Source organism: Engystomops pustulosus, chromosome 1 (assembly GCF_040894005.1).
Source record: "Engystomops pustulosus chromosome 1, aEngPut4.maternal, whole genome shotgun sequence".
In the NCBI taxonomy this organism is placed as follows: Eukaryota; Metazoa; Chordata; class Amphibia; order Anura; family Leptodactylidae; genus Engystomops; species Engystomops pustulosus.
Window position 1 is genome coordinate 141,112,394 of NC_092411.1, and position 27,976 is coordinate 141,140,369.

Genomic DNA, 27,976 nt, shown 5'->3' on the forward strand with positions numbered 1-27,976 from the left:
TTGCAACGCCACAGCCTACCTGAGTATTGTTGCTGACCATGTCCATCCCTTTATGACCACAATGTACCCAACATCTGATGGCTACTTTCAGCAGGATAATGCGCCATGTCATAAAGCTGGAATCATCTCAGACTGGTTTCTTGAACATGACAATGAGTTCACTGTACTCAAATGGCCTCCACAGTCACCAGATCTCAATCCAATAGAGCATCTTTGGGATGTGGTGGAACGGGAGATTCGCATCATGGATGTGCAGCCGACAAATCTGCGGCAACTGTGTGATGCCATCATGTCAATATGTACCAAAATCTCTGAGGAATGCTTCCAGCACCTTGTTGAATCTATGCCACGAAGAATTGAGGCAGTTCTGAAGGCAAAAGGGGGTCCAACCCGTTACTAGCATGGTGTACCTAATAAAGTGGCCGGTGAGTGTATGTTTCAGTCATATATCACTACAAATATAGTCCTCTTTTCAGGACTTAAAATCTGAGTGATAAATCCTGTCAGGCTGCCATCTTTGTGCCCGTAATTGTAAAAACTACAAAAAAAAAGTCAACATTGGACTAAAAGGGCATGTCTACACTAAGCAGTTCAATAAAGCCTATGCTGTTTCTTTCCATGCCTGAGTGGCCAGTCTGAGGGGATCCAGTGTGTCGTGTACTGTACTGCTGCTCTGCCTTCCTGCAGATGAACACTTCCTGGAGCCATCGCTGAGGGTTAACTTCCTCTTAGTCACGGCCTGTGGGAGGGTAATACAACCGGGATGGAGGAAAAAAGAGAGAGAAAGCGAAAAAGGAGGAGTCTGTGAAAAGCTGGAAGTGGCCGAGCTGTCCTTATACAGGTCTGAGTCCACTATCACGGCTCCAGGCGCGGAGGGCAGGAGCCTGCACGATGTGGGGGCAGCCTGTGCCTGATCAGAAGAACACATAGGCTGAGCCGTGGGCTGCATGCAAGATGTTAGCAGTCCTCCACCTCATCTAATATTGTGTAACCTCCGCCGCCCGCCTTGTTTTTCCGCCTCTCTAGAGAACACCCTGTTATTATCCGGCTGTCTAGGTGGCAATGGCTCTCTGGTGCTGAGACCACACTGTTCATCATGTCAGGCTCGAGTACTCCAAAGTCCCTGCCGTCGTCTGGCCAGAAGTCCCTACATGACATCAAGCACCCTCTGAGTTGCTCTCCCGGGGCTGAAGAAGACACGGTTTATGATGGGCTGGTGGTTAGTGACACCCCTAGCCCCGACCTCATCCACACTGAGCCCAGCAGTATAGGTGACAAGGTAAGAGACGGATGGAGGACATACAACCTGTTGTCACAGGGATTATGTGGGCAGGTGGCAGCTATTGTCTGCTATAAAATGTCTATGAGCTGGGGTGAACCTCTATTGTGTCCAACAGGTGAGTAACCCCAATGTGCCAAAACATGCACTGGTTATATATATTAGACATGGCTGAAAGCCACCTACTAGGTGATGCTAGGGCTTTGCAAGCCATAAGTTTCGCTTCTTTGGAGTCAAGATGTCCAACATCTTAAAAAAAAAAAAAAAAAAGTACTGCAAAAAGTATAACCCCGCCTAAACTACAGGGCTCTGTTGTCATTCACCTCATGGCTTCCGTTTTTATCCGAACCGCGACTTATGTACGGTAAATCTGGTCAGTGGCGTAACTTGGAGTGGCAGGACCCCATAGCAGGCTTCGGCATGGGGCCCCCTTCCCACTTGAAAATTATAAATATATATATACTCACACATGCAAGTTACAATCACACATTTGTACACTTATGCACATATGCACATATGCTCATATAGAGCATATTCACACAGATACAGTGACATTTACAAACACACAGCATATATACACACATACAGTATATGCAGATGCCATACACCGTATACACATCACAGATCACATATTTGTTATACACATATGATGTACAAAGTGCAGCATAATATGGATGTAATGATGCACATCCTCCACTCTTTAGTGTCAGGTCAGATGCTGGGGCCCCCTGACACTGTGGGCCCCATAGCGGTTGCTATGGCTGCTACCACTGTAGTTACACCCCTGGGTCTGGTGTACTAAGGTAGGTTTCCAGAACAGATCTCCAAGAACCTTCACTCCATATGTATTTAACATTGGGTTTTATTAGACATAGATGTTTCTATTGACCATGTAGAATATCCAAAGCTATAAGCCGTTCAGGCCAATTGCCCATGAGTGAGTTCGGCTCGAGAAGAGCGGTCCATGTGCTGTAGAGATTTCCTAGACTGAACCTCAAACCACTAGACTGAATTCAGAAATCATTTCAGTGCAAGGAGCGTTGTTCAAGGAACAAACTTGCTTGTAGGCAACTTTTCTAGCACCAAATACTCTACGTTTGCTTCTTATAACCATGGTAATCCTTCACAATATCACTTACTGTCTCATTGAGTTGTTTTTCCAACAAGGAATCCTGTCGGAGTAAAAGTCATTCATCAGTTTTCTATGATTTTCCCTATGTGTCACAATCGTGTGTCATTCCGCACTGTACCGCCTGGTTATGAAAACTTCAGGGGACTGTAACACTATAGGGCTAAGTTCACACCTTGATCCAGCAGGATCTGTTTCAAGATTAATAATAGTGGAAAGAATAATTCAGCAGCCAATGTCTCCCCCCCCCCCCTTTTTCTTCCCACTATTAATAACAGTAGTTTAAAGGAGAGTCCATTAAAGTTGTATGGAAGACCTTCTTTTCACCTTTTCATTTTTGTTTCCGTTAAACTTTCTTTACGCAAAGCCTAGATGCATGATGTAAACATTAAGCTAAATCTGCCCAAACCTGTCAATTCTTATTGATTCGACCAAACATCAACTGTATTCAGCCAACGTTTGACAGATTGGAAGGGGGGGGGGGTTAAAAATTCATAGAAGTCTAATAGGTGTTCCTATATTTGCTTTTCTATTTGATATTAGGTGGTTAATATCAAATCTTTGGAGACTTCTACCTGGTGTCGATCGGCTGTTTGAAGTGACCGCACCTTTTGGACAAACAACTGTGGATGCTTCACACCAAGCACAATGCCATTCAGTGTATAGAGGCTGTGCTTGGTACTGCAGTTTAAAGCCCTTTTAGTCTGTGTGCTGTTTATTCTGTGAAGTGTTAGCAGCTTCAAGAATGTGAGCTTAGCTGTTTATAGAACAGATTGTTGCAGTGCTGTTTGCTGTACTTGTTCCCCATCTGACTTGTCATGAAATCACATGAATTCTGTTATGAGGGACAAAATACTGATTCTAATAATGTTCTGGGGAGTTTAGACTATTGTCCTTTGGCAATCATTGAAAATTTCTAATAGCATCTTTCTAGAGCAGTGTATGTTAAAAAGTTTAGCTGGTCATAGCTCCCACCTGCGATCATCAAAAGCGGTTGTTTTCATGGGCCAGACTAATTTTAGTTCAGTAGGACATGTGTGGTCTGGATTCACATTTGTTGAATGATGGTGACTTGACTGATACAAGGAGTTCCATCCTTCCCTCTTCGTGTACTAGCAGCATCATCTAAGTTTGAAAGATTAGATCCATGGATGAGTTGGAATTCAGCATCATAGATCACTGAGATGTAGTGAGTGTGATAAATACTCAGTGTGATAAATAAACAGTAAAAATCATACACACATTGGGTATCACTGCGTCTGAAAATGCCCGATCTATCAAAATATAATGCTTTTTTTAACCCTGTAATGGAAAATAGCACCCAAAGTCGCAAAAGGCATTTTTTTTACCATTTTGAAAAATATAAAAAATGATCAAAAGGTTGTACAGTCGTAAAAATAGAAGCATTGAAAACTTCATCAAAAGTCGCAAAAAATGACACCACCCACAGCTCTGTACACCAAAGTCCACAAGAAATGGCGCAAATGTGTTTTTTCATCATTTTCTCTGCATTCAGAATTTTTTTCCCACTACCAAGTATACGGCACAGAATATTAAATACAGTCAATATGAAGTGCAATTTGTTACGCAGAAAACAAGCCCTCACACAGCTCTTTACATGGAAAAATAAAAAAGTTATAGATTTTTGAAGGTGGGGAGTGAAAAATAAAGATGCAAAAACGAAAAAGGGCCCGATCCTTAAGGGGTTGGCCACTTTACCTCATGTACAGGATAATCGGTAGTTTACTGTATTTTACCTCATCAGCCAAAGGGTGTAGTCACACACTGCAGTTAAAACTGCATCGCATTCAGCTTTGAGGTGGTTTGAGGGTGCAGTCACACGTTGCAGTTAAAACTGCATCGCAATTAGTTTTGAGGTGGTTTTAGGTGGAGTTTTGTCAATTTCACAGGTGAAAGAGATGAAGTGAATGGGTGAATTTGATTTTGAAAGAGAAAGATGTTCCACAAATTTCATTCACCTGCTGATTTGATGTCCTTCACTCGTTAATATAAGTAATACCACCTAAATCCACCCCAATACTAGTTGGGATGCAGTTTTAACTGCAACGTGTGACCGCACCCTGAGGTGTAGGTTTCTTAGTTTAGAAGGTAAATCACATTTGTGGAACAGGTTTCCCCTTCAAAATCAAGTTCACCCATTCAGTTGATGTATTTCACCTGTTAAATCAACAAAACTGCACCGGAGGGTGCGTTCACACGTTGCAGTTAAAACTGCATCGCAATCAGCTTTGAGGTGGTATTAGGTGCAGTTTTGTCAATAGAACAGGTGAAAGACATGAACTGAATGAGTGAGTGACATTTGTGGAGCAGGTTTACCCTTCAAAATCAAATTCACTCGTTCAGTTCATGTCTTTCACCTGTTCAATTGACAAAACTGCACCTAATACCACCTCAAAGCTGATTGCGATGCAGTTTTAACTGCAACGTGTGAACGCACCCTGAGGTTGCAGTCACACATTGCTTTTAAAAATGCACTGCAACAGCTGAAGAGGGAGGTGCCTAACTTAACAGCTGTTAACACTTGTGTTTACAAAACGCAACTGTTAATGCATTGTTAACCCATGCCTTAACAATGTGTTAACTGTTGCGATTTGTAAACTCAAGTGTTAACCGCTGTTTAATCAAGCAAATCTCTCTTCAGTGGTTGCAATGCGTTTTGTAACGTGTTAAACCTAAGGGTGCGGTCACATGTTGCAGTGACAACTGCATTGCACTCAGTTTGGAGGTGGTTTTAGGTGCAGTTTTGTTAATTTAATAGGCGAAAGACAGGAAATGAATGGGTGAATTATTTAATCTTTAGGGTGCGTTCACACGTTGCAGTTAAAACTGCATTGCAATCAGCTTTGAGGCGGTTTTAGGTGCAGTTTTGTCAATTGAACAGGTGAAAGACATGAACTGAACAAGTAAATTTGATTTTGAAGGGGAAACCTGCTCCACAAATCTCATTCACCCGTTCAGTTCATGTCTTTCACCTGTTCAATTGACAAAACTGCACCTAAAACCACCTCCAAACTGATTGTGATACAGCTGTAACTGCAACATGTGACTGCATCCTAAAACAACCTCAAAACTGACTGCGATGCTGAACTCTGCAACGTGTGACCGAACCCCAGAGATTCCTGACCATGAAATGGCTGCAGATGGAGGGTCATGTGATCTCTAACTGGCAATTGTTCATGGACAGTTAGAGATCACATGACCCTTCATCCACAGCCATTTTATGGTCCGGAATCTCTGATGAGGAAAAAGACAGGAGACTTCACTTTACATATCCAGAAAGCAGAGGAAATGTTTTTCCTCAACAGATGTATGGGATTCCGCCACCTCTTGATCACTTTTTAAAATGTTAAAAAGAAAATCTAGACATTTTTTTAAAAATAAAAGATACTGTATTGACAGTTCAGGATTCTCATATTTCACATTACTTCAACAATCTAGCCTGCAAGATTTTATGTATTCCGCAGGCAGTGTGATGGCCCACTTGAATATTAAGATTTTCCAGTTCATGGCCCGAATTCTTTCAAGGGTTCCCCAAGCTAAATACAGTTGGGGAATGGTAAACGTTTGCCTCCACTCATTTATTCAACACCGTAATGTTAGAGCTAGTGGACACCTCAAAGGTAGAGGTCAGGGAACATATCTTCTGGAAATTATTTGAATTTCTAATGAGGTATTGCCTACCAAAAGTTGGTGTCTAACCCATCCGGATGGACAATTATGATATAGAAACATATGAGTGGATCTGCTAAGAAGACATAAATCAGGGATTCCCTTATCATCTGCTCTCTGAACCAGGTTTTTACAGTCTCATAGCAAAACCTTTGTTAACGCTTATGGACTTGAGCTTCTTTTTTTCCATCTGTATTTTACTTTTCAATTTTGTTGGGTTTCTGCTGTATGATACATGTATGTTTGGAGAGAGTTAAGCCCATGAGCCCTCTCCATAAAGCCATAACGACAACTTGAAGTAATCAAGTATGTCACGTGTCATTAAAGGGTTATAGAGGAGCTTTCGCCACCTTCGACAAATATTAGATTGTTAAATAATTGTCACTTGACAGGTCTAAGTGCACTAACTCTTTCCTTCATTTCTTGGGTTACTCCACAGATTCCTTGTCAGTTTCTGGCCCCAATATTCTTGAACAAGCATTGCCTTTATTCCTTAATTTGCTCATAAGGCTCTGTCAGCTGGGTGGTGCCAAGCTGTCTGCTCAACTTCAATAGAAGCTGCAATGAGCTGCTGCAAAGTTGATATTGTACAATTGGTGAATAAAGCTTGTTGAATGCCATTCATGCTGCTGCTTCTTTTTATCATTTGATGTGAATTTGACGCTCAGGTGAGGTGGTTTCATCAACATTTGGCCTCTGTATACAGGCATAGAATGGCAGTGACAGGAGGTCCATGCTGAGCTGGAGAAGTGTTTGTTGTTGTGGGGTTTTTTTTTTTTTTTATTAATTCCCACTAGGGTCCCTATTCTACCATACAAAACACTTTCTTTTTATTTTTGAATGAATTTTTTTTTATTTTAATTGGACATCAATGTGCTGTTTGCAGTGCCGTTGCTGCTAGTTGGCCAGCAGACGTGCTCTTTGCCTCATATTTCACTCTGATCTAGGACTCGGGTCCACTGCACTGTGCTCGGTCCCTGGGATCTGACTGGTACACGTTTCAGCTTTCACTGATCCAAGTATGTTTGTGTGCATTGGGCCTATATATGTGATCCGGAAACTAAATACCATATGTACTCGAGTATAAGCCAACCCAAGTATAAGCCGCGGTACCTAATTTTACCACCAAAAACTGGGAAAACCTATTGACTCGAGTATAAGCCGAAGGTGGGAAATTGGGGCAATGGTCACAGCCCCTCCCCCCACTATATAGCCAGTCAACCCCCTGGTAGTATATAGCCTTCTAGCCCCCTATTAGTCTATAGCCTGCCAGCGCCCTGGAGTATATAGCCAGCCCCCCCTTTAGTATATATCGCCTGCCAGCCCCCTGGGGGTTAAAGCTTGCTTCGTGTGTGCGGCAGGTCCGTGACAGCACCATAGACAGCGCCTCTTTTTTCCGTCACGTAAAAAAGGCAGTGTGCAAGGGGCTGTTGCGGATCTGCAGCCAGCATGAAGAAAGAGGCGCTGCCTATGGAGCTGTCGTGGCCCTGCCGCACACATGAAGATAGAAGATGGGCTGTCGGAATGGTGAGTAGTTGTTGTGTTTTTTTTGTTTTTGTTTTTTTTTTTTTATATATATATACCAGAGTATAAGCCGAGTGGGGAATTTTCAGCACAAAAATTGTGCTGAAAAGCTCGGCTTATACTGGAGTATATACGGTAGGTCTCCTTTACTTCTGCACCTTGATGTGTGCCAAAAGCGGTTTTTCCCGGCATAAATTACATTTTTTTGGGTATCACAGGTACTTGTGGGCTGTTAAGAATTTATGGTGTCAGACCACAGAAGGAAAAGTAGATCATTATCTTTTGTTTTAGGGTGCCACGTCGCTTTAGCGGAGCTTTTGAAATTCCACTAAAGTGGAATCCCCTGGAAGTGGGATTTATGGAGACAATACTTCTCAAGGGGTTTACCAGAGAGCATAGTGAGTGTTATAAACTCATAGAAGTTGCATAAACTTGTCGAAAATTAAGGCGTAAAAAACAGAGCATATATTCTATGGATTGCATTTTATACAGCAAATCCCACACAGTTCTCACTAACTGCATGGTTAGGGGGCATTTAGGTAGGTCATTTTTTGCCATTTTAGGTGCCAAACAGATCACTGGCAATTACCTTCTTATTCTTCTGACCCTTGGGTATCCCCATTGTTGACTCAGAGTTTCCAGAGCACAAAACCAAATTGTTGACACAGTTCTGGGGTTTTGCATCCGCTGCCTATAGCTTTTATAAACTATCATTCATGCGGTTTCTATTTGTCAGTATTTTTTTATGTTTAAAAAAAAAAGGTAATTTGTTTCAATTTTCATAATATTTTGAGGTGGTATGATGGAAAATCCCAGCAGTCACTGTGAGCTTTATTGTGTTTATGTTTGACTAGTCTCGCGATTGGAATAGTATGGCGTTGTGAATGTGGTCCCTTATTGCAGCGTGGTACTACTATGCCACTAATACTATGCCATTAATTAAAATTCTGATAGGAGAATAAATATAAAGCCTTTTCTAAGCAGTAGGTTTGGCATTGATTTTCAGAAGAGTGACAAAAGCTTTCTTTGTCTTATTGGGTATATTTAGGTCACCCAACCAGAATTATTGTCTACTGAATATAAAGCTGCCAGGCAGGAGAATTACATTTATTCTCTCCGCTTTTACCTTGGCCTGGTGTATCTGTAATGCGTCTCTTTTTCTGTAGCAGGAAATACAACTGATCTTTATATGTCGCCATCATATTTTGTCGGACTTGATAATCATATCAAGATTAGATAAATAATTGGTTCAATCAATTGGATTACAAGCCCAAAATGCTGTCAAGGGCGTTTGTTTGGTTGTAACAGAAATGTATGTGTGAAGAGTTAAAGAGGGGAGTGTAAACCTTTTATTTTCTCCAGGTATGTGTCTCTGTGTCCTGTTTGAAACTAAAAGGATGCCGCCCTCTTGGCTTATTTCAGTCGCTAATAATTTTCTGGCTGTATTTTTAACCCCTTAATGACGTGGCCTGAAAGGCTCTAGTGACAAGGCATTTTTAGCGATTTTTCGCATCCGGCAGTTTAAGGGCCAAAACTTTTTGGTTTACTTGGCCTGATTGCGTTTGTTCACTGAAATGTATGTGATTAGGAATGAACACCACATGCAATATACCAGGTGCTCATTCCCTATTGCTTACTTAATGATGGCAACATATATGCAATGTGTTTTAGGGAAAGGGTGATTTTATACTTTTACAATATTTCATATTTTATTTATTTTTTTGCCCATGCAATATACTACTGCAATACTACCATATACTGCATTGGGCACATCATAACATATGAGCCAGACCTCATGACAGGACTAGGCGTCTATATGAGACTACAGACTGGCATGGCAACAGGTCTGCTCTCTGACATCATGGGGATTGGCATTTAAAGATGGCAGTGCTCTTGGGTACCAGATTGTGGCAGTTAGAGGCAGGTGTTGGCTCTGTGGTACCGCTGACACCTGCCCCTTATAGAGAGAGCTTAGTCCATGAATTCTCTCCATACAGCCCTGACTGCACCACTATAGATGTACTATAATAACATTGTGGTGCTTGAAGGGGGGTGGTTAAATAAACAATTATCAAATATAATAGGGCATTTTGGCAATGAAATGAGTTGTCATTTAGAATTTTGTATGTATAGAAAATGAATAATTGAGGCAGTTCAGCAGAGATGGGCAGTGACAAGTACTGCATTCTCTCATCTTTTACTACTTGGACGGAAGCCCCATAATAAGTCTTTTTGTGTTTTATAGAATTGTGGCATTAGGACATATGGGCACAGCACAGAGGTTGTGACGAGCTGCTGTATGTATGGTGCTATTGTACAGAATCCTACAGCAGAAAATCTTTAGGAAATTAGGTACAGAGATACACTATTGGTCCGTGAATTTCTTTTGAGTAACTTTTTGCTGACTGACTTCAAGATAAGCCATATGAATGAAGACTTCCTATTGCCCTTGGTTAATATATATTGTACCATATACTGTATAATATAAATATATTTAGATTAAACTTTTCAACTTGGGTTACACTATTTTTGATCATCACAATTTTCTGGACAAACATTGAAGTTATCTAGCATTTGTCACTGTGGAGCCCGAGTCTTTTATACATCCATCAGTTTCCAAATGTGCCACATCACTCATGGCATTTTGTTCCCCTTTAAAATATTCATATAAACTGCTTTTTAATTTACCATTGTTCCGTCATAAAATAGATTTTTAAATACATTTATTTCCTACAGAATCATGTTAGACATAAAAATTCTCCACTTGATCTCCAAAACATGCTGTAAGTAAAACTTAAACAGCGACAAGCTTTTACTTAGACCTTCATGACATGTAATTTATGATTAACTAGGTAGGTAATAAGTTCCAATCTTGGCGGGTATCCATAGCCCTATGACTGGTGTACCCTGTTAATGTGTCATTTTACTGAACTATATTTAGCAATCCATAGAATTTAATTTCGAAATGTGATATTCTGGTCACAGTGCACTTGATCTATATGTCAGCAATATTCCCTGATGTGTAGTCTGACATGTGCAATAATAGATAGCAAATACTAAATTACAAGTAGTGACTGCTATACACAAAAGAGGTCAGAAGAGGCCTATGGCTGTGTTTGTATTGAACTTGTTCCCTTGGCCACATTGTAAACATAGCTTTATCTATATTAACCATTTGCAGCTACCAAATAAAACCATCCACTTTCAATAGAAATAAGTTGAACCCAACAATAATGCAAGATGTGTTGATGGCCCAATGCATTAACAGGATTTCCTGGCTCGCTAATGGGCAGGTGTGGGGAGAACGCATCAGTTTGATTGGTTTTTCATCCATTTTCCTATGGGAGATGAGCTGCTACCAGTGTCTGTCAGTAGATTTCCCTCTTAATGTATCAGTAAAACATGTGAATCTTCATGTCAATGGGCGGTAGTTCTATAGCTCCAAGTATGGATTGGGGTCATAAGGATATGTGTAGGTCAGTGTCGTATAGTTCTTATTTTTAGCCCCTGATCAGAGTGCTGACCATTCATTTGGCATCGCTTTGCTAAGTGTAGTTAATTCTTATTGTGGAGCTGTGCTGTGGAACGTGTGAGTGATGTGGCTCCTACGTGTAATAGCAGATAATGAATGGTTCATTCTTTACTGAGCGCTGTTGAATCTAGCAGATGCTTATTAACTGTATGAACAAACCTAAAACCCAGGAGCATCTCACCAAGTCTTAATCCAAACCAACACATTGCAATTTTCAGCAACTGACCCAAACGCATGATAAAAAGTTGTGTGACAACGTCTTGTTTGTTATCCCATATATATATATATATATATATATTTTATTATATGTCATCTGTTTCCATGTAAAAGCCATAGAAAAATTGCAGAGGCTGAGCTACACCATATTCATTTTACTTTATTCAAACTCAGAAAATCCAGGAGTTCCTGGTTTCACAGAAATGTACGTTGTATCTTGTCATGTGTCTGTCATGCTAGTAGAAGTATCCTTCCGTTGTGATAAGCTTAATGTTTCACATTTCAGCTGGATTTCTTTTTAATTCCGTATCTTTTCAACTTCCTCTGTTACCCAGATGCAATTTAGCAAGAGGATGTTTAGTCATATGACAAATTCATGTGACAAGTTTACTTTTTAGCTGACCAGAAAATTTTATCTGGTGATGCTTTACACTTACATAAGGAATTAAAGTCAGCAGAAATGGACTTAATAAACCTTTACCAGTATTTTGTGATGCAGAGTAACACCTTCCAAATAATATTTCTTTAAAGGGAACCTGTTACCACGGGACCTCGTTTTTCACTAAAGACAGGTTGCAGAAGCCCATCACATCTGCTGTGCAAAATGCCTCTCTGCCTCATAAGCATTTGCATTACAATATAATTGTGTGTTATAACTTACCTTTCATCCTGACAAAATCCTCTTTGTAGTCACAGGGGTTGGGCTTTGGTTTGGATGCATTTCAAAAAACATGTGACTTGTCTTTGTTACTTACAGGGGAGGGAGGAGCTGTACAGGAGCGCAAAGATGGATTCAGCCTACAGTACAGACAAGTCATGTGTTGTTGTTTTTTTTATAAAAGGCAGAGAGGCATTTTTGCACTGCAGGTGTGATGGGCTTCTACAACCTGTCTTTAGTGAAAATGAAGTCCCTGGTTCCTTTTAAGACCTGGCATGGTGGCATCATCTAGAAAAATCAAATTAATTAAGATGTAAATTGGTTGTGTAATGTTCCTGTGCTACAAATCGCATGATGTTTGTGGATGTAAGGGCATTAAATATAGCAAATGGGGTATTCTGAGTCTTAGAGAGCTTGACTTCAGTGATAAACTCTCAAACTCTCCCTGCCTCCTTGACGTCATACAACCAGTTTCATGTCACTCTACAAAGTTGACTTTCTGGAAGATGTCACAAAACTTGACCGTGAAAGCCTCTTGGCTCCACCATCACGTCCCCCACAGCACTTCTAAGCTGCCTGCTGGTGGTGGGGGGCTAACATTTCCCAGAGCGCTTAAGTCACATTAGCATAAGCTAAAAGTAATTATTATAAGGAAGCAACCTGCTAATTAATATACCGTATATACTTGTGTATAAGCCGAGTTTTTCAGCACGAAAAATGTGCTGGAAAACCTCGCCTCGGCTTATACACGAGTCAATGATAAAAAAAAAAAAATTAATACTCGCCCTCCGGTGTCCCTGATGTTCGTTGCGGCTCCCCGTGTCTATCCTGTCTATTCTGTCTTCTATCTTCTCTAGCCGGCAGAGTCGTGTCCATGCAATCTGCTGGCCATCGCACACTGTGATGCAGCGCTGCGCGACGGCCGGTGCAGTCTCCCGGCCAGAGAAGATAGAAGAGTGAAGAAGCCACCGGGAGCCGCGATGGGGATTGGGAGCCGCGACGAACATTGGGGACACCGGAGGGTGAGTATGCTCCATGGGGGCGGGCTGTATGCTCCATGGGGGCGGGCTGTATGCTCCATGGGGGCGGGCTGTATACTACACCCTCTGCTTATTCTCGAGTCAATAGGTTTTCCCAGTTTTCTGTGGTAAAATTAGGGGTCTCGGCTTATACTCGGGTCAGCTTATACTTGAGTATATACGGTAATAACAGTCTAGAGCAGGGGTCAGGAACCTTTTTGGCTGAGAGAGCCATAAGCGCCACATATTTTAAAATATAATTCTGTGAGAGCCGTACAATGGGGCTTATTTACTGAGGGTCCCACGGCCGCATTTTTGTCGGGGATCACGCCACCCCCCGCAGAACATTATAATACACACGCCACCCCCCGCAGAACATTATAATACACACGCCACCCCCCGCAGAACATTATAATACACACGCCACCCCCCGCAGAACATTATAATACACACGCCACCCCCCGCAGAACATTATAATACACACGCCACCCCCCGCAGAACATTATAATACACACGCCACCCCCCGCAGAACATTATAATACACACGCCACCCCCCGCAGAACATTATAATACACACGCCACCCCCCGCAGAACATTATTATACACACGCCACCCCCCAGCAGAACATTATTATACACACGCCACCCCCCGCAGAACATTATTATACACACGCCACCCCCCGCAGAACATTATAATACACACGCCACCCCCCGCAGAACATTATTATACACACGCCACCCCCCAGCAGAACATTATTATACACACGCCACCCCCCGCAGAACATTATTATACACACGCCACCCCCCAGCAGAACATTATTATACACACGCCACCCCCCGCAGAACATTATTATACACACGCCACCCCCCAGCAGAACATTATTATACACACGCCACCCCCCGCAGTACATTATTATACACACCACCCCCCGCAGTACATTATTATACACACGCCACCCCCGCAGAACATTATTATACACACGCCACCCCCCGCAGAACATTATTATACACACCACCCCCCGCAGTACATTATTATACACACGCCACCCCCCGCAGAACATTATTATACACACGCCACCCCCCGCAGTACATTATTATACACACGCCACCCCCCGCAGAACATTATTATACACACGCCACCCAGCAGAACATCCCAATACACATTTGTTAAAGTGTCTGCGCCAGTTTTATGTGGCAGCTGCTCTGTGTCCCACAAGACTGCTAGACTGCTGTTACTGCTAAGCCGGACCATGTGCCACATTTATTACTGACGTGCACCACAATTTTGTCTTAGGTCCTAGCTATTTTGTATCTCAGCTGCTGCAGAACCTCACATTAATGTAGAAATGCAGTGGTGGGGGAAGATATGAGGGGATGATGCAGAGGGGTCTGTAAGGGACACTTAGGAGCTTCATAGCTGCTCCGGCACACAGGACACTAAGGGGTTAAGGCAGAGTGTGAGGAGACACTGGGGGGAGGGAGCACTTATCTGTGGCTGATCCTGGCTGCTGACTCCTTCTCCTCAGGTGCTGCATGTCTCCGCAGCTCTGGTCTCCTCTGTATGAATCTCCCGCGCTGCTACATCCAGCCCCGGGATTGGCTGCAGGCACACAGTCTCCTCCCCTCCCTCTCTCACACACGGAGGAGACTGCTGCAGGGAAGGAGAGGGAGGCGCCGCCCCAGAATTAACCCCGCGGACCCTGCGCTGCTCTGCCGAATACATCCAGGGGCATTACTACAGCCAGGGGCACAACAGGAGTCAGGTAAGGGCCCCTGGTCTTGACAGGCAGCGCAGCAGATGCCACGGCTGTAGTAATGCCCCTGGATAGGAGCCCTGGCTGCGAGCCAGATGCGGCCATCAAAAGAGCCATATCTGGCTCGCGAGCCATAGGTTCCCGACCCCTGGTCTAGAGGGATTGTCTCTAATTATAAGTTTTTGTATACAAGCCTGTGAGTCTCTAAAAATTGAAAAAGAACATTGTTGCCTCTGACACCGCTCCTATTCTCTTGCCAGTCACTTCCGGCTTCTGTTTGTTTGCAGAGGCAGCAAGTAATGCACTTCTTTACATGCAGGTGGTGACAATCGTATACAGCCGTTCTACTGCATTTGTACTGTGTGCACACTCTCCTTGTTTCTTTTTCTCTTTTAACATCTCTAAGCTCGGCTGAATAGGAGGAGATGGCTGAGGTATGTGTGTGTGTGTGTGTGTATATACAGAGGGCATTATGTTGAAAAAAGGGAAATGCTGCAGCTTTCAAAGTAGGGAAAGACACAGGTACATGTAAATACATAAACATATCGAATAGAGGAGATTTATTGAAAAGTGGCCAACTTATAGGTGGTGGTTTATCAGATCCATTTTTGCTGACCAGTCCCCTTTAGTACAGAAAATGGATTGGAAAATTCTATAACAATAGAATTTTTTTTTTTTAAGGATTGACCACTGAACAAACTTTGACATATGTGACTATATAAAGGTAGCAGTTACACTCTTGTGTATTATTGTTTTCCACTCTAGATGTTCTAATTAATGGCCGTGCTCCCTTCTGCATATTTTGAATGCTTTTCTTATAGGCAAACGATAAAGCTGCTGGGAACCAAACAATATGTCACCCACTTCAGTGCAGCACATCTATAAATAAATGTGCCAATAAGTTCAACAAGTTCTCCATGAATTGCAGGTCTGATCGCAAGTGATAGTCAGAAAAATAGTGTGTTTTTTTTTGTTTTTTTTTTTCTTCACTGTTAGTAAATAAAGACAAGAGTAATGCATTTTGAATTGTCGAATGTGAACTTGGGCACAAGGCTGTTATGATACAGTAAAACAAACCTCTACAGTCTTGCTGTGATGTATACCTGGCGATTAGGAAAATAATGATACTGTGACTGTGTTATTTATTGCTTATATAAATACCGATATAAGAAGCTTTATCCTGCATTCTTTATTCTTGTCTTTAGGACCTCAGTTTGCCAAATGGTACCCCCGCAGACACCTCAAGCCCAGCTTCTTCATCCTCACTCCTTAACAGGCTGCAGCTAGATGATGACATGGACGGTGAGACAAGGGACCTATTTGTTACAGTTGATGACCCAAAGAAACATGTGTGCACAATGGAAACCTATATAACCTACCGGGTTATGACCAAGGTATTGTTGAATAAGTATAGCATTATTAAGCATTACTATTTGTTCTTATCAGTAGGGTTAATTGCATTCCCAAGACTGTTGTTTTTACAGGGGCATTATTATTATTATTACCGTATATACTCGAGTATAAGCCGCCCCGAGACCCCTAATTTTACCATCAAAAACTGGGAAAACCTATTGACTCGGGTATAAGCCGAGGGTGGGAAATGCATTAGTCAGAGACCCCCCCCAGTATGTATACAGGCCTGCCCGCAGTATGTATACAGGCCCGCCCGCAGTATGTATACAGGCCCGCCCGCAGTATGTATACAGGCCCGCCCGCAGTATGTATACAGGCCCGCCCGCAGTATGTATACAGGCCCGCCCGCAGTATGTATACAGGCCTGCCCAGCATTAAAAGAAAATAATAAACTTATATACTCGCCCTCCAGTGGCCCGGACCTGCAGCGCTGCTCCCTCGATGTCCGTGCGGGTCCTCTTCTGGCTTCGGCACACGTCTTCTGTCTTCACTAACTTCGTGCCGGGCGCTGCCATTGTTCTCCCCCGAGCGGCGCCTAGTATGATGCGCCGCTGCTGACGTCATACTAGGCGCCACCTGGAGGAAAAAACCTCAAAATATAATAACTGTTTTTCACTGCGTTTAACCCCGTAACGGAAAATAGCGCCCAAAGTTGTATAGTCCTAAAATTAGAAGCATTGAAAACCTCCTCAAAAGTCGCAAAACATTACACCCCTCACAACTCTGTGTATGAAATAGTTATTAGCGCCAAAAGATGGCAAAATGAAGAATTTAAAATTTTTTTTTTTTAACAGGTTTTCATTTTTGTAAATGTATGAAAACATTATAGAACCTATACAAATATTGCTATCCCCGTGATCGTACTGAACCAATGAATGAAGTGGACATGTCATTTGGGGCACACAGTGAAAGCCGTAAAATCCAAGCCCACAAGAAATGGCACAAAGGTGGTTTTCATCATTTTCACTGCATTCAGAATTTTTTGCCCGCTTCCCAGTATACGGCATAGAATATTCATAGTTTCATAGTTTATACGAGTGAAAAAAGACACTTGTCCATCAAGTTCAACCAAGGAAGGGATTAGATGAGGAAGGGATTAAGGGGAAACAATTCTATATATAACATAACCATCAATGTTATTTAGGTGTAAAAAGGCATCAAGACCCCTTTTGAAGCTCTCCGCTGTCCCTGCAGTGACCAGCACCTGAAGCGGGCTATTCCACAGATTGACAGTTCTCATAGTAAAAAAAGCCCTGTCGCCTCTGGTGATTAAACCTTGTTTTCTCCAAATGGAGACAGTGCCCCCTTCTCTTTTGATTTGATTTAATCTGAAACAACTTACCACCATATTTTTTTGTGTGGACCATTCATATATTTAAATAAATTAATCATGTCCCCTTGTATTTTGGTATTAAATACCAAAACTATGAAGTGCAATTTCTTATGCAGAAAACAAGCCCATACACAGCTCTTTACATGGAAAAATAAAAAAGTTATAGATTTTTGAAGGTGGGGAGTGAAAAATAGATGCAAAAACGAAAAAGGGCCTGGTCCTTAAGGGGTTAAAAGGCATTATCCCATTTTCTTTCGGCACTAGGGCGTGATCTTCTCAAGTAAGTGCGCTGTGCATCATGGTGAGTATAAAAGTATTATTTTTACGACACAGACTTAAAGAAAATCTACCATTTAAAAAAATGCCTATGCATACTTGCCTACGCTCCTCTTCATCTTGATGTTCTTCACTAAGCTTGACACACGAGGATCACATTGAAATGAAACTTCTAATTGTCGGGCTGGATCGTGGGGACAATCTGCTAATTATGCACACCCCTACACCTCCATCTCCAATGCTGGGAAAGGGAGGTGACATCACGCGACTGGCGTCAATTCACAACTCCTGCGTGATGGATGCCTCCCTCTCCCATGTTGGTGAGGGAGGTGATGTCATGCAGCGGACGTGCATAATCAGCAGCACAAAGCGCTGGACATCTTGTCCCACGCTCCGGTCTGGCAATTATAAATTTCTTTTTAAGGTGATCCCCGCATGTCAAGCTTGGTGAACAACACAGATCAAGAGGATGAGGACCGTAGGCAAGTATGTGTAGGTGGTTTAGCTAATTTAAGAATAAGGACCATTACCGTATATACTCGTGTATAAGCTGAGTTTTTCAGCATAAAAAATGTGCTGAAAAACGTCCCCTCGGCTTATACACGAGTCTATAAAAAAAATACCCAGTTAAAAAAATAAACTTAAATACTCACCCTCCGACGTCGGCGCGGCTTACTGATGTCAGCGCGTCCTGTCTTCTTTCTTCTCCGCAGCTCCTCTTCTCTCTTCTTTCTTCATGTTTTCTTCATGGCCGCGCATACTATGATGTCAGCAGCGGCCGCGTCATAGTATGCCGCGTCTATGCCGGAAGAAAGAAGAGGAGCCGCGGAGAAGAAAGAAGACGGGGCGCGCTGACATCGGGGACATTGATAAGCCGCATCGACATCGGGGACATTGGTAAGCCGCGTCGACATGTAGGGGCTTGCTGTACACTACATGGGGGCTTGCAGGCGGTATACTACATGGGGGCTGGCAGGCGGTATACTACTGGGGGGGTTGACCAATGCATTTCCCACCCTCGGCTTATACTCGAGTCAGTAGTTTTTCCCAGTTTTTGTTGGTAAAATTAGGGGTCTCGGCTTATACTCGAGTATATACGGTAGTTAGTTTAGACTCGCAAAAGGGATCTGAGGATCCCAAAAGTCTGGGTTGTTGCCTGCAGTTGCCTTTTTAAATAATACATGGGCAAGTGGACATTTTTCTATATTTTGATTTGTATTCTGTTTTGGCAGAATTTGGATTAAACTTTCCAAAACTTTGAAGAACCACTGCACTTTATCACTCTAACCAGCTCATAAAAAATAAGTATCGAAGACTTTCTGGAAAGAATGACTTTCTGGCCTAATCCTGTATTGAATAATAGCTTTTAGGTCTCTCCACCCAGAAACTGCTCACTGGGGAAGGGGGTGTGAAAAGTACATTTTCACCTGTAGAAATCTTTTTACCATAATCTCTGAAATAGGGGACCTCACTGGAAACAGTCTGTGTTTACTTGACTTGGGGGCCGTGGAAGGATTGATACCCATTAACTAGCTTTTGTGTGGGAGGTTCTGTGTACAGCTCAGTGACACATCATGGTTTTTATTCGATGGCCTAAATAATTGTCTACATCTTTTGTGTACTTTTATTCTTTTCCTATTACAGACAACAAGAACAGAATTTGACCTTCCTGAGTATTCCATACGTCGAAGGTACCAGGATTTTGATTGGTTACGGCTTAAACTTGAAGAAACCCAGCCCACTCACTTCATTCCCGTAGGTAGTATTCTATTGCTGTCTGGATGGCATGAGAGAGTCTTTGATAATGTTGTTAAACCAGGTTTGTCACTCCATTTGCTGTATAGTTGGCACAAAGACTTTCCTGATTTTTAAGCATTGAATACATTTGCCTCCTTGCTTCAAGTTTTGTTATAATTATATTTCCGTGCATTATATTCAAATTTGGGTGGATTTGCAAGACACCCGTTCTTTCAAGATGAAGGGAGTGCACTTCCCCCTCTCTTCTCTACCAGGCCCTGTACTGCATTGTGCATGTAGGCTTACAGAAGCTGTACCAGCAATGTTAGAGTTTTTGAATCTCCAGGAATATTAAAGGACATAAATGTGATCCTGTTGGTGGCTCTTTGAGGGCCTAAATGCTGACGAACAGTTTATACAGGAACGGTGCCAGGATGTGAGTGATGCTTATGCAGGCAAAAAATTTTACCACTTGATGGTAGTATGTTGTCACTATATATTTAAGCAGACGCCCCTTTAACCCCCTCATTTGAAGTTGGTTTTGCATGTTCTTTGTAACAGTGCTGACATCCACCAGATACAACTTGGATTAAAGAGAACACTGATTCCTGCAGTTTAACCCCTGGTGCAATGAGATAATAACCAGTAATATGCACCACAAAATGGTGGCGATTAAAATTGCAAAAGAAGCACAACTTTTGTCAAAAATGAAAAAGTAGGAAAATTGTTTCTTAGTTTTTTTTTTTTCTTTTAATTTACAATTATATGTTAAATATAAAAAAGAACCTCCAAAGGATTAATTTGTCTAGTAAATTCTTTATTTTACTTTGTATATTGATGACAGTATCATCATTCAACTATTAAACTTATTGCTGGACACCGGTGCGGGTTGTGTTTTCATTGCAGCCTCTTCCAGAGAAATTTGTTGTTAAAGGCGTTGTGGATCGCTTTTCAGAAGAGTTTGTGGAAACTAGGAGAAGGGCCTTGGACAAATTTCTCAAGAGGATTGCAGACCATCCAGTACTCTCCTTCAATGAACACTTCAATGTTTTCCTGACTGCTAAGGTAGGCCTTCTCAAAAATATAGTTATTGCTAGTTGTAACACTCCTGCCAGAACATATATATGATTAACAGGATTTTTCAGGCTTACTGGAAAGGTCTTTGGAAGGCCAGAACTGAAGAAAATGAAAAAGATCAGATTTACCTATACCACTCTAGCTCCCTGTACTATCAATCTACAATCCCAGCCAGACCAGAAGTGATGGGGGCCCTGTGACTGCTTTGGACAAAACAATGGCCCTGGCAGTTACAGGAGCAAGAACGGCGAAGTTATATTTAGCTGTGACATCACTTCTGGCTGGATACACCGATATAATGGAGGCCATGCAGCTTGGATTGGAAACCCCTAAGGTATCATACATGTCCTTTTATATCTATAGACTGCCCCATATAATTAACGAAGTTCCAAAATGGTAGAAACTTAGTCTGAAATTGGATCTTTTTGAGAAGACTTTGATCCCACCATGTACTTAGGACAAATGACTAGAGAGAGCATTTTTTTTACATTATTAACCAATGCTATTATATAAACTAGAAATGTTATTTGAGGAAATCTGTTGGCAGTTTTGACCACATAAAGCTGCAGACCATGTTAGTTATGGACTTTGGAGATCTTTTTAACTACTGTGTGAGGTGTAAGCAGCAGCAGGACAATGAAAAATGCATTTATATTCCAGGATTTTTGTTGGATTCGGATCACTCTATAATACTGGTGTATGAGATCTATGTACCAGATTTCTCCAAATCCAGCTACAATCCTGGAATTTAATTTTTCACTGTCCTGCTGTTACTAATACAGAAATGTATTGTTCCTGGGGTTCTTTGTAACTATACCTAACACTCTCTGCAGTTGTTGACACATTCCCTTTCATATACTTAGAAACATGGCCATGGATGTTGAGTGGGGAATGTAAACATTAACAGTGTTCTGTATTTATGTATGTATCCCTGTATTATTGTCCCATACCACATACAAAATAGAAGGTACATAGATATCCATGAAAAAGGGGAATAATCTGTGTGAATTAGCAAGATTGATTCTACCACATGATTGATTCTAAATGTATGTCTATTTTGTTTTTGGGCCTTGCAGGACCTAAACAGTCACAAAAAACAGGGTGTCACTTTGCTTTCCAAGATGGGGGAGTCTGTGCGATACGTGACAAGTGGTTACAAACTGAGAAATCGACCATTGGAATTCTCAGCAATTACAGAGTACTTGGACACATTTGCGCTGAAACTTGGCACCATTGACAGGATAGCACAACGCATTATCAAGGAGGAAGTAGGCATGTGTTTTCTGATATACATCTGATTTTAGTTGCCATTTGTCTGCACTTTACGACAGTGCTCCTCAACCTTTTTGTACATTTTTGGCTGCACCTAAAAATGTTTTACCAGGGACTGGGCCAGGTAAGCCTTTTACCATGGTCCCTAGAAAATAAAATTGTCTGCCCGTAAATAGTCCATATCTAAGCTGAACCCATATAATGTCCCATTTACTGTAACCCCAGGTTTAAAATGCACCTTGTCCTGCAGCTGCCTCTTTTTCTGGATCTCCATTTTAATGTTTTAATAAGAAAACAGCTACATAAAGGGGACATTATGTAGCATCCCACACACACCTATAATGTCCCCTTGTCTTTGGGCTTTTCACTGTGAGGAAAAAAAAATCTACATATCACATATACGCAAGTATAAGCTGACCTGATTGTAAACAGAGATACCGAATATTATGACAAAAAACTGGGAAAACTTGGCCTGGATAGTAGGCCTAGGATGGGAAATGCAACTGAGACTCTTCAATAAAATGTCTAGCAGCCTCCCTTGACAAATAAAATTTTAAGCAGTGGCCTCCCCTCACTAATAACATGTCCAAGCAGCGGCCTCCCCTCGCTAATAACATGACCGCGGCCCGGTGGTTGTAGGCAACAGATACCGTAAAGCATCGGTATCCAGTTGCCAGAGAGGCTGAATAGAGTAGACCCCAATCGAGATGATCTTCTTTAAACTAAATACATCAGCATCACAACAAGATATATAATTCATTCAGCGAAAAAATGTAAATTACCAGCAGAAGGTGCTAGTTGGATGAGTGCAAAAGCATTTTAGACAGTTTAAAACATGTTTTGGGTCCTAATGACCAAGCCATTTTGTGTGTTGTGTTTTTGCTTTTGTTTTGTTTTTTTTTCCTTTCCCTTGTAGCATGCCAAGAGCAAAAACTTTTTTTCTTTTTTTTTCTAGTGTAGCTGCATGGTGGCTTATTTTTTTTGTATAAGAAGTTGTTGTGTTTTATTGCAACATTTTTGAGGTGCAGATATTTCGTTGATTTAAGTTTTTAACTCTTTCTGCTAATGTCTTTTTATACTTTAATGGGAACCTGTCACCACATTTTCACAAATGCAGCTAGTGACAGATTCCCATAGAGCCCAATTTTGGATGGCCCCTCCCATCCCATCTTCTTTTCAGCATGTCATGGGACCAAGGTGATGTCACCTAAGGTACTATTACATATGCAACATCTATCCCGTGTGAAGTTGGTATTTGCAGATTTATATTTACAGCTTAATTATTATTAAGCCCCTTATGGGGAAAATGCTGTATTCCTATTTAAAAGCAGACCGAGTCACTCCTTGTGTGATATCATGCAAATACTTTTTATTTAAAAGATAAAAATGAATGTATAAACCTACACCAACTGTTAAAAAGCTCTCTTGCACCTCCGTGTCCAAAATCCTTCTAGGATGGCTTCTTCCAGCCCTGTTTATCTACTTAAGCATTAGCACTCCCTGTCAGGAGCAGGCTGTAATAAGTTCAATATATAAATACAAAATACAACAATTATTGAAGTGTAGCCTTGTACTCTAAAAAACATACTGGAGGTTGATTAGATTATGAGCCCATTAGGGACAGGGACAAATTTGGCAAGCTCTGTGCAGCGCTGTGTGCGCTATATAAATTATTATTATTATTATTCAAGGAAAACCCAAAATCTCTAGGTCTTTAACAACTTAAATACCCTTATTCTTTTTTTAAAAAAGATATTGTTGCATCTTTTTAATTGGTAAATGGACACCTCCAATAATGTTGTACTGGGAGTGCATGAATTTCAATAATGATTTTCATTATCTCTTATTGACTTGATGTCCTATATTAGAATACCTGATGGAGCTTCGAGAGTATGGTCCAGTCTATTCTACTTGGAGTGCTCTAGAAGGCGAGCTTAGAGAGCCCCTGGAGGGAGTGTCTGCCTGCATCGGGAACTGCAGTACAGCACTGGAGGAGTTGACAGAAGATATGACTGAGGACTTCCTGCCAGTACTCAGAGAGTATATCCTCTACTCTGAATCTATGAAGGTGAGCCCAGATGGTTGTGAACTGTAATGAATTGAATTTATCAGTTCACATTCTAAGTCCATATAATGAACATGTGTTCGTTGTATTGTGTACAGCATTTCTTCTGTTTTCAATACTTTTTTGTATGGGACACAGTTTACAGACTCACATACTGCAATTTGTATTCTTGATTAAATGATTAGTTGAAATATTAACTGTACAAAAGTACTAAAAGTCTAATTTGGTAAACTCAATATAAGTTTTTGGGAAAAGGGGGGAATACATAGAGAAATAGCGCTACCTAGCGCGAGATTATCCTTGGTTAGTCAGGAGTGCTCATATAGGTGAGAGATGTACTCGCCTTTTGTGGTTGTGCTGAATGCAGGCACAACACTGTAGGCATGTGCCTTATATACCATATTATATACGTGTTGTACATTTTAATGTGAGGGAACGATGGTTCATGGGTAACTAAAATGAATTAACCACTTCCCGCAGCAGCCCTTTTTCGTTTTTGCATATTAATTTTTCACTCCCCACCTTCAAAAATGTATAACTTTTTTATTTTTCCATGTACAGAGCTGTGTTATGGTTTATTTTCTGTGTAACAAATTACACTTCAAACTGATGGTATTTAATATTCCATTCTGTGTACAGGGAAGCGGAAAAAAATTCCAAAGGCAGTGAAATTGGTAAAAACCGCATTTGTGCCGTATTCTTGTGGGCTTGGCTTTTACAGATTTCACTGTACACCCCAAATGGCACATCTACTTTATTCTTTGGCTCGGTACAATTACAGGGGTACAAGATTTGTGTAGGTTTTATGTTTTCATACATTTACAAAAATTAAAACCTACTGTACAAACATTTTTGGGAGGATTTTGCCATCTTCTGGTGCTAATAACTTTTTATACTTTGTTATACGAAGCTTTGGGAGGTATCGTTTTTTTTGCAGCTTTTGATGATGTTTACAATGTTATAATTTTTTGGACTGTACGACCTTTTCACTTTTTATAGAATTTTTTTTAATGGCAAAAAGTGCCATTTTCGACTTTGGACGCGATTTTTTTTTTTTTTTTCCATACGGGGTTAAACGCAGTGAAAAACGTTATTATATTTTGATTAGGTATCGACGTGTCCAAAAATGCCCAATGTGTTTTGATTTTTACTGTTTATTTATATTTATATCAGTTCTAGGGAAAGGGAGGTTATTATACCCACATGTATAAAGTATATTTACTTTTAACAGATACACTACTCATTCCTGCAATAACAAAAAAAAACTAGCTTCAAAGGATAAAGCAGATGTAGTAATTGCATACATGTATTTCTAGAATGTATTAAAGAAAAGAGATCAAGTACAAGCAGAATATGAAGCCAAACTGGAAGCAGCAGCTTTGAAAAGAGAAGAGAAAACAGGAGTAAGTTTTTCCTCGGTTAATTTGGTTAATGTGCTTGCCCTTTACATTTAGAATTGCTACAGTTATCAGTTGTTTTTTACTTTCCCATTCCCTTCAATTTGGAAACATAAAACTGTTAATTCTACAGAGAATTATTACAAGACTTGGGAGTCATTTTCAGTAGATACTTTTATTCACGTGTGTAATCTCGATACATTGAAATGCTGCTCTGTTGGAATGTGCAAGACGCACACTGATCCGTTTTTAAATTAGTTTGTTAAAAAATGTTGGTGCACTGAACAATTTCCTACAAACACGAACCCAGTCTCCTACTTATTTGTTACATTTAGCAAGAGAACAACCTGGTGACCTTACATGGAGATTAATGTCCCAGCTGTATCTTCTGCTCTACGACTGCCACGAAATATTACTATGGCATGCTTATTGAGGCATAAACAATGATTGGTTACTTTCTTTCTCTGTTATTGATGTCAGGTGCCAACTGAGGTAGAAAAGTGCCAGGACAAAGTAGAATGCTTTAATGCAGATTTGAAGGCGGACATGGAAAGGTGGCAGAATAACAAGCGACAAGATTTTCGCCAGCTGCTCATGGGTATGGCTGATAAAAACATCCAGTACTATGAGAAGGTAAAATAACAAGATATCTGAATTTCTAAGTTTTATTATTTGCGATGAGGAATATCCACTAGATATTGGGTGTGCCCCAGGAGTGTAAAATATCTTCAGTGGCTACCTCATGGTGTTAATGTTATTAAATCCTTACCTGATGGTCACTGTTTCTGTATTGTCTAATCTAATTTTTGTCGTTGTCACTCATGGTACATATCCTTTATGAACCACACACTTCTTTAAAGTGAACCTGTCATCACAAATGGGCCTAATAAACCACTACTAGTATGTTGTCAATCAGCTTAACGCCTTCTAGATCATGTTTCTACTTTGTCGTAAGATGTTAACTGGTATAAAGTCAAGGAGGTGCAGAGTTTAACATTTAAGTTAAGCTCTCCCCACATCCTCCCATGTGATTGAAATCAAGCAGCGGACTTCAGGAGATCTGCTTAGTGATGTTTCTGGATGCAGGACTATCAGTTACAGTAAAGGGGGCGTTCTAAGCAGGGAGCGCTTGACTTCAGTGCTAAATTCGCCGCCTCCTTGACTTTATACAACTAATTCACATCTCCCTTCAAAGCTGATTTTTGCATAATGTCACCATATGGGACCATGAAAGAAACATGTTCTGGAAGGTGTTTAGTTGCATGATTACATACTAGCAGTGGTTTATGAGCTCAATATGCTGACAGGTTCCCTTTAAATCCAGGTTATTCCTAGTTTGCTCAATTTGCAATATGTAGAATAAGGGGAATATTGTACCTCCCGTTGTTACTTGCAGTTTAAAGGTGATTTAAATATTTTTTCTTTTTGTTCATTTTTATTCTAAATAGTGCCTTACAGCATGGGAGTCCATTATACCACTGCTGCAAGACAAACCAGAGCCTAAGTGAAAAAGTTAAAGAATCTGAGAACCATCTTGCACTAAGCTTGAATCTACTAAATTTCACAGTGTTCAAATCTCTGTGATGTGTGACTAACAAGCTAAAGACGTTCACTTAACTTTATGTTACAATGCAAAAACAGCAACTTTTACTCTTCACGTTTTCATGTCCTCCCCGATTTCTAATATGATGTTGTGTATAAACCTCTCTCAAGGAATATATAAAAAGCAGCTGTTTTAACTGAGCCAGGAGGAGGCCCAAACCCACATTCTGAAAAGTGTGTCTACCGATTCATTATAAAGGAACTTTACATTTTCTTAACACTAAACAAAGACTACAGTTGAGAACATGCTGAGTGCAATTTAAAATGTCGCCATAAGGCTAAATTCACACACTACATTTGCAACATCTTTTTCTGTGATTTTGTTTGCATTTTTATCTGACATTTTGTATGTCATTAATGCAGCAAACACGTGTTCCTGTTAACTTTCGAAAAGTCCAGCTGCACAGCTTAAATCTTGGCATTTGTGGCATTATTATTATTGGTGTTGTTATTTTTATTTTTTTTTTTTATAAAGAAAGCTCTGGTTATTTTTTTTCCATAGACTTGTCTTTAAGCAAAAAGGGAAACCTTTTAGGATGTTACAAGAATGCCACAAAAAATAAAGCTGAAAAACTGTGTGTGAAAGAGGCCTGCTTACCACTTTTTGTTCCAGCATGTTTATTTTATTTTTTTTGGTAACATACCTTAAAGGATTGTTCGTACTGAAAATTTTGTATACAGTTCTGTACAATATTATTTTTTTTCTTCTTCCTCAATGGGGGATCCTAATGTTAGCATGAACTGTATTGGTGGCATGAAGTAGTTCCTCTTCAATGTTATTTTATTTCCCCAGAGATCGTAGCTGTAAAAACTACTAAGTGTTGTATCACCACACTTGGAGCCAGGTTACAGAGAGAAAATTTTGTTTACACTGGGGCCTTAATTAAAGTGCATCAAAGGGAACAACTGATTGGGACGTTTTGTTAATGTTTTTGAAGTCTGGGGTGGGGTAAAAATAAACATGTTTGACTTTTTTTAAATAATAAAATATATTTGAAAGTTTT

At 40.8% G+C, this 27,976-nt stretch overlaps 1 protein-coding gene across 1 annotated transcript; it reads left to right on the forward strand.

Annotated features, from left to right (window-relative positions):
* The first annotated feature begins 670 nt into the window (after positions 1-670).
* On the forward strand, positions 671-27,975 carry SNX30 (sorting nexin family member 30). The gene is made up of 9 exons (XM_072154926.1): positions 671-1,279; positions 16,006-16,194; positions 19,467-19,577; positions 20,466-20,624; positions 21,713-21,908; positions 23,777-23,976; positions 25,290-25,376; positions 25,851-26,003; positions 26,819-27,975. Exons 1-9 carry the CDS (start codon positions 1,097-1,099, stop codon positions 26,876-26,878), a joined length of 1,338 nt encoding a protein of 445 aa, XP_072011027.1. The 5' UTR covers positions 671-1,096; the 3' UTR covers positions 26,879-27,975.
* Position 27,976: the final 1 nt, after the last annotated feature.